Here is an 8,684-nt window from a genome sequence, read left to right on the forward strand (position 1 = left end):
CATTGTGGTTTTATTTTTTGTAAAAATGCATTCCCTTGAAGCCGATCTACTACTACTTAATATTTGAATCGGCAAACGTGATTGTTCTGCCTTAGCAGCTGCAATACAAATATCTAGAAAATATTTTACGACTATATTTTGGACCTACTTGAATAGATAAATAAAAATAGGTAAAATTATTTTGAATGACTGGTTAAAGACACTGCAATACTAGAATTTTATGTAGGATCTACCATCTACCTATTACTCAACTGCCTACCTATTTACAGATTTCATATACTTACGACACAAAAAACTTTCATGTTATTATATAAATAACTGCAGCAACTCTTACTAAAAAACTACAGTACAGATTTTGATTTAATTATTTATGTATTAAGTCATCGACAACATCCTGTTACAAATGACCCGAAACACTGACACAAAATTTTGTGTCAGTGTTTCGGGTCATTTGTAACAGGATGGCGGTCCTACAGGGTCTTAGTACGCAATGACAAAAAGAAAAATGATGGTCAGAACCCTGATACCGGATACCTTAAGATACTGTAATATTTTATATTAGAGAATCTTAACATAAAATATTATAGTATCTTCACCAATACTTACTATAATTTTATTTAAGCAATAAAAGGTAGCCTATGTCCTTTCTCGGGAGTCGGGTATCAAAATAACTCAATACCAAATTTCATGCAAATTGGTTCAGTAGTTTAGGCGTGATTGAGTAACAGACAGACAGACAGAGTTACTTTCGCATTTATTATATTAGTACGGATATGTAAAGGTACTTATTTTATTGATATTAGTATTGGAGTTTTTTACGATAGATTTTAAATAATGAGCAGGGTATAACTTTATTAAAATTATTTATGGGAGTTCACTGCACCAGCGCTCCTGAGGACGAGCCGCCTCTGATGACAAGGAGGTACAAAAACTCAAGGAGAAATAAAACACGGATTGTTCATAATAATCTTCATAATAATAGGTATAATCATATTTTAATCAAGAATATCACGATCACGAAGGGCTATTTGGTTACGAGTATCAATACTGTGTTTTGTTCTGCAAAAAGACAAAAATCATCATGGATTAAAAAGAACGAAGTGTCTAGTCGTCCGCTAAACGGATGAATAAAATAAATTAGTCGTCCGATTACCGGATGAATAAAATAATTTAATCGTCCGATTACCGGATGAATAAAATAATTTAATCGTCCGATTATTCGGATTACTAGATAACCTTTTAACACTAAAGCTAGTTGGGTTGGACTAAAGCAAAGGGGGCGCAGGACTTAGAAAATTTTTGATGGAGTTGGTGTCATTATAACACCTATTTATTATTGTTTTATCGTAAAGATTACGCTAATATAAGCATGTTTTATAGGAACAACTTTTCTCTAAAATCAAAAATGGCCGAGATATTCGCCCTCAATTCGTTAGGTTAGGTTTAGGTTAGGTTAGTATAGGTTAGGTTAGGTTAGGTTTCTTAAAAAAAAACTACACAGAAATAGGAGCCCCGCGAAGCGGGGCTCCGTCGACGCGCAAAAAAAAATCAAGTTTAGGTTAGGTTAGCCGTTAGGTTAGGTTAGGTTAGGTTTCTTAAAAAAAAACTACACAGAAATAGGAGCCCCGCGAAGCGGGGCTCCGTCGACGCGCAAAAAAAAATCAAGTTTAGGTTAGGTTAGCCGTTAGTGACATATCACACTAGCGGATTGCGAGCGGTTTCAAAGCGGAGCGGGTGCGCAACGAATACGTTGCGGTTGCGCAGCGAATTCGTTGCGGACGCGTGGCAGATGCGCAACGTTTACGTCGCAGTCATGTACACTCATTAACAAAATGGAATCCGTGCTGGTTGTTACTTATAACTTGTGATAGTATAATAATTATGAGATCATTATTTTTTACGAGTTTCATAACATGTTAATGTTTAGGGTATTGTTTTATCTATTAAATCTTGGTCGAAATGCAATCAGATAACTTAATTGCTCATTAAGAAAGTTCATTAGTGAAATAAATGTTAAAGCTCCTTAACTAAAACAGGGCTATCTTATTATTAGATAAATAGCAGTGAATAGAAAATTTTATCAAGCAACCAGCAACTCACTATCACTTTGCTCATAATTAGGTTCACAAAATCTCTTTATAACATACGTTGCTATGGGAGAGATTATACTGGTCAGTCGTTACATACTTTTGGAATGTATGGTACATTCTAAAAGTCCTAGTAATTCAATTTTATAGCACCTTTTTTTAACAACTCCAGTTGTTATTACATCTTTAGTTAACTGTTAAGTAAGTGCATTTCCACAGTACGGTTAAAAAATTGAGTGCTACAGAAACGATGGAAATATTGAATGGAAGTTAGGCAAGGCGGAAGGGCTGGCTTTTGTGCGAGAGTATACAAAATGACGCGTCCGCAACGAATTCGCTGCGCAACCGCGGCGTGTTCGTTGCGCGCCCGCAACGTATTCGTTGCGCACCCGCTGTACAATTTTCTAACCAAGGTGAATGGAAATAAAACAAATTATTGTGCACAAAGATCGTTTTAATGAAGACAACAAAACACTTATACAATTTGCAGAAAGAATTTCAATAGCGCCATTCAATGAGCGCGTGGCGCCATCTAATGTTAAACTTAGTACTATAACATATTTACTTATGCAACTTAAACATACCGCCCCCCATGGACCTAGTCCATAAAACAAAACTTAATGTTGATTGACAATTAAAATACATGTGTTGTAATACATTAAACCCTTTACCAGTAACACAATATTATTATACATCTATAAAGAAACATAAATTTATTTTTTAGCATTGCTATAGCATCACTTAGTAAGCCAATTTTAATTTAAACCATAATACATACTAGTATTTCATAAATGCCTAAAATATTTCAATACTTTGTTGTTGCTATAATTTATTACGTTTAATTATTTAATATGATTTGTTACAGTTAATTTGTCTTTTAGATTTAAATTTGTTAATGCAAAAAAAAAAAAATGTGCAGCGTTTATTTTCACTTAGTACTTAAGGCAAATCACGAATATGAAAGGTAAGTTACAATTGTATATAATCACTCTGAATTTGGAATAAATATTAGTTTGGACAGAGGACGTTTGATAATGTGGCCCTTACATTTGAGGCTGCAAACGCGTGTAACCCCATCATGCCCAGGATGCTTCTCTACGATCACTCCATACAGCCATCGAGCGGGAGGTAATCCGTCTTCCTTTATTAGAACTAAATCTCCCACATTCGGTTCCGGAATATGACATCTCCATTTGTAGCGTTGTTGCAGTTGGGTGAGGTATTCCTCAGTCCATCTGCGCCAGAAGGTTTGTGTCATTCTTTGTGTGAGATGCCATCGCTTCAAATTAGTAACATTTGCCTTCTCATAATTGTCGTCTGGAACCAACACAAGAGGCTCACCCACTAAAAAGTGACCTGGCGTCAGCGGACAGGGATCTTGTGGGTCACTTGTGAGCTGCGAAATAGGCCTTGAATTGAGGCATGCCTCAATTTGAGCGAGAGTGGTGGACATCTCTTCGAATGTAAGTGTGGCATTTCCCACAATTCTGGCCAAATGGAATTTAATTGACTTTACAGCCGCCTCCCACAATCCTCCGAAATTTGGTGAATGAGGCGGAATGAAATGCCAATCCGTTCCATTTGACGCTAACCAGTCGGCGATTTCGGTGGCAACAATCGAGCTCTCGATGTCGAATAACTCAGTGAGTTGTCGAGCTGCACCCACAAATGTTGTGCCATTGTCGCTCCACATTTCTGTGACATGCCCGCGCCTAGCAACTAGTCTTTTAAAGGCTGCTATGAAAGCCTCTGCCGTCATGTCACTGACCACTTCTAAGTGTACCGCCTTTGTTGACATGCAAACGAACACACAAATGTAACCCTTTGTTGCATGATGACCCCTTCCCTTTGTAGCTCTTATGGCTATTGGACCGGCATAATCCACTCCCGTTTTGCTGAATGGGCGATGTGATGTTACTCTGACTGTCGGTAATTGACCCATCATTGGCTGATTATTTTGATTTGAATATCGCGTGCAAGTTACACATCTTCTTACAAACTGGCGAACCAATCCCTTGGCACCAATAATCCAATACATGGACCGCAAATAATTAAGCATTATCTGCGGACCTCCATGCAATGTGCTTACATGAGCTTCGTCAATAAGTAATTTTGTGAAATGCGATTTATGGGGAATTATGATTGGATGTTTCATATCCTCATTGAAAACAGAATTATTGAGACGACCACCAACTCTCAAAATTTGATGATCATCGAGATACGGATCCAGCGAAATGAGCGTGCTCTTCCGATGGACCATCTGCGAAGACGACAAACTCCGAATTTCCTCGGTAAAATATTTTCTTTGGCACATTTTTATGCAGGTACGTAATGACTCCTTTATTTCACTCGCTGATAACCTATTTACTAGATGTGTATTCTTCTTCTCAGATTTTCTCCAACGCAGTGTTCTTCGACAGAATGCAATCACCCGGGTAAGTTTTTTCAGTGAAGAAAACCTTGAAAGCAATTCTTCAGCATCATCATCGTCAGTAACAACTAGGTTGCACTTCCGGTTTGATGGTTTTTCTTCAAGGTGAGTATCCTTTAAAATGGTTTTATTGTATTTTATCTCAAACTTGTGTAAATAATCGGGTCCTTTTTTCCAGAGATCATTACAAACCAATTCACTAGACAGAAGACCCCGCGACGCGCTATCTGCAGGATTGTCTTCGCTGGAAACATGAGACCATTGATTGCCGTCCATTGAAGTTAAAATATCAGAAACCCTATTTGCAACAAATGTTTTCCATCTACTTGGATGGCTACTAAGCCATGCGAGTACAATGGTTGAGTCTGTCCAAGCATGAATGTTATTCTTTGAAACATTCAATACATTGCTTACTTCGTGTAGCAATTTTGATAGCAAGACTGCCCCACACAATTCCAGGCGGGGTATTGAAATCTGCTTTATCGGTGCTACACGAGTTTTAGACGTAACGAGATGAACATGAATATTTCTATTTTTATCAACAACTCTAGCATAAACGACGGCTGCATACGCCAAGTTGGAAGCATCTGAAAAGCCATGGAGTTCCAAAACCAAGTCACCCTTATTGAGTTGCATCCAACGAGGAATTACGAAAGACTCCAGATTGATTAAGTCCTCTCTAAAACTTAACCATTCCTCTAGTAACTGGGGACTCAATTGAGTATCCCAATCTATACCTGACAGCCATAGCCTTTGAATAAAGATTTTAGCCTTCGTTACAACCGGTGCTATCCAGCCTAAAGGATCGAATAATTTAGCAATATCGGATATAACTCGTCGTTTCGTCACCAAATTATTACCCAGGGTTGGTAACTTCACCTTAAAGTGAAAATTATCCATTTCTCTGTTCCATGCTATTCCTAAAATCTTAGTAATTTCGTCAATCTTGATCTCGAGGTTTGGAGCGTCACTCTTCCCGATGTTCTTTAAAAGTTCCTTACTATTACTGGACCATTTTTGAAGAGGAAATCCTGCACACTTGAGCAATTTAGTCATTTGCGTATAAATTTGCATTCCCTCCTCCACTGTATGACAACCAGTCATTAAATCGTCGACAAAAAAATCAGTAAAAACTCGTTCCGCCGCCGCCGGGAAATTGGACCCTTCATCTCGGGCTACCTGTTGTAGTGCACGAACGGCTAAGTAAGGCGCCGATGAAGTTCCAAAGGTGACCCGTAGCAACCGGAAATGTTGAATCGGATCATCAGGGTTCACGCGCCAGAGAATACGCTGGTAATCAGCGTCTTCGTCCGTCACCTTAACCTGGCGATACATTTTAACTATGTCTGCAACTAATGATATGGGGAAGCAGCGCCATCTCATTACTAAATGTCTCAATTCCGGTTGTAAATTAGGACCTACCATAAGATCACTATTAAGGGATGCCCCATTTGATCCCTTGCATGAGGCGTCAAATACAACCCTGACCTTTGAAGTGTCTTTATCTTCTCGAATTACCGCGTGATGGGGTAAGTATATGGCACCCTGTTTCTCCCCCTTTTTACATAACTCCATGTGACCCATATCCAAGTATTCCTTTATTACCTTGCAATACTCCTCCTTTAAGCCAGGGTTATTAGACAATCGTTTCTCAAGCATTAAAAAACGCCTATATGCAATGATTTCACTTTCACCATACTTAGAAGCAGGGTCATGATCCTTAAATGGAAGTTTGACTATATACCTTCCTGTTTCATCTCGGTTTGTGGTAGCTGCAAATAGCTCTTCACATGCCTTTTCTTCTTCAGTCATCATCTTAATGTGTTGTGTGGGTTCAGATTCTAGTTCCCAAAACAACTTGAGTAAAGCATCATCATTATGCTCACTAATTGTTATGGTATGACAATTAACCCCCTTCTCAGTTTGCTGGTTTGTATTGGAATTATCAATAAATCCAGACAAAATCCAGCCAAATTTAGTGTTTTGTGCTATAAAATTACCACCTACACCATGATGTAAACCTTGCATTAAGATTTTGCAATAAACCTCTGCACCTAGAAGTAAATCAATGCCACCTGGAATATTAAATGAAGGGTCAGCTAGCTCTAATTTAGGCAAATCTAGTTGAGAAGTATCCATTACCTCAATTTTATTGTTTGGCAACAAGGTTGTCAACTTATCCAAAACATGGGCCTTAACATTCAATGTAAATTTGGAATCATAACATGATGTAAGACATATATTCACTGATGCCTTAGATATAATTGATTTGCTGTTACCTACACCAGAGATTTTTATTGTTTCCTTAAGCTTCTTAATGCCCAACAACTGAACAGCCGATTCAGTGATAAATGTTGCCTGTGAACCTTGATCTAACAAAGATCTCAAAATGGTAGCTGAACCATCTGAATTTTGTGATCTGACATTCACCAAAGCAGTAGCCAGTAACACGGTATTGCTAAAGGTGGCAACACAACTTGTGACTATATCAGAAGATTCGTTGCAATCTGAATCTATTTCTGATGATGGTGATGCAGCTTCAGTCACGACAGCTACAACCTTACCTGTCTCCATATGTGAATTCATCTTACTGCCCTGTGTTAATTTAGGGTGTAACAATGAATGATGACGTTTCTTACATACACGGCATGTAGTGGACACTGTACATGCATAAGCAGAGTGTTCAGAACTGAAACAGTTGAAGCATAATCGTTGAGTCTGCACAAACTGCCGTCTCACATCAACAGTTTCGTTTGCAAACGCCTTACAATGAGCCAACTTATGTTTTTCAGAACAGAACAAGCATAGACTAGTCGCTATAGTTGTTCCCATTGAGAATTTTGAAGCATTCTGTATGACATTTTGGCCTTTGTCAGGCACTTTATACTCCAGTGACCTAAATCTAGTTTCAAGAAAATCCTCCAACTGCTTGTACTTAGGCAACCCTTCACAAGTTTCACTAACCTTAGACTCCCATTTACTTCTAGATTCCGGATCGAGTTTCTGGCAAATTACATAAATGAGAATTAAATCCCATGAACTGCAGTCAACTCCTATGTTTTGTAAAGATTGTAAGCACTCTCTAGTAGTGTCCAACAACTGTCGAATAGCCATGGCAGATTCCTGCGACAAAGATTTTTGATTCATTAATTTTCTGATAATAGAATTTGCCATAAGCCTTTTGTTGTCATACCTAAGCATCAACCTATCCCAACAAGTTTTATAATTGTCTGCTGTGACACAGATAGATTTTACAAGGTTTGCAGCCTCGCCAGTAAGTGAACCCTTCAAGTAATGTAGTCGCTGAACATCATCGAGCGATGAATTATTATGTATAAGAGATAAAAATAGATCTTTATAATTAGTCCAATCAGAATATTGCCCTGAAAATGAAGGCAAGGCAATTTCAGGCAATTTTACAAACACCTTCCTTGGTTCCTGACAATTTGAACTAACACTTAAATTATTACATTTTACCTTAAACTCGCTTATTTGTTCTTTTAATAATGTTTTATAATTTAAATATTCCTCCTCAACTGTATCATACACTTCACTTTTATTGTACTCTGTTCGTTGGTAGTCTTCTCTTTTCATTTCATATACAATTTTTCTATGAGTATTATGAAATTCATTCCATTGAGATTCTAAATTTTCTAAGCGTGTTTCTAAATAGGACAGAGTCAGACGTTCTTTCGGAGATTTCTTTAAATTAGTTTTACCCTTAACAATTTTAGATGCAAGATCGTCTTGCAATTTAAAATAGTTTTCAGCCATTTTAATAACAGTGTTTCTAACAATATTTTCTTACAATCCAAAATTATTGCTTCACACATATAACCTTTGTGATAAATTGGGCATAGGTTTCCCGTCACTCCACTTTTTTACGACTATTCTAAGTTAATGCAAACACGTAAACGAATATAAGTTTTCAAATGATTCACTTTTTCTAAGTTAAATTGACCAACAATATAGAGTTCAAAGTTCAAGTTCAAGTTTTTTTTTTGTTCCCTTTTTTTTTTTTACTGACACTTAAAACGTCACAATCGTGTTCCAGATGACATTTGACAGCAAATGTCAATAATCTTCAATGACAGCAAATGTCAATGATCTTCAATGACAGACTCCAGTCTGCCAAACTTCATACGTCACCTAGGCTGGCTTCTTGT

At 37.5% G+C, this 8,684-nt stretch overlaps 1 protein-coding gene across 1 annotated transcript; it reads right to left on the reverse strand.

Annotated features, from left to right (window-relative positions):
* Nucleotides 1-3,072: 3,072 nt before the first annotated feature.
* Nucleotides 3,073-8,292, reverse strand: LOC149484916 (uncharacterized). The gene is made up of 2 exons (XM_089700967.1): nt 7,996-8,292; nt 3,073-7,641 (listed from the first exon to the last, which is right to left on the reverse strand). The coding sequence occupies exons 1-2, from the start codon at nt 8,290-8,292 to the stop codon at nt 3,073-3,075; spliced, it is 4,866 nt and encodes a 1,621-aa protein (XP_089557093.1).
* Nucleotides 8,293-8,684: the final 392 nt, after the last annotated feature.

Source organism: Colias philodice, chromosome 11 (genome assembly GCF_061535455.1).
Source record: "Colias philodice isolate Cphi_HAF_F1 chromosome 11, ilColPhil1 Martin Lab GWU primary, whole genome shotgun sequence".
NCBI classification, from domain to species: domain Eukaryota; kingdom Metazoa; phylum Arthropoda; class Insecta; order Lepidoptera; family Pieridae; genus Colias; species Colias philodice.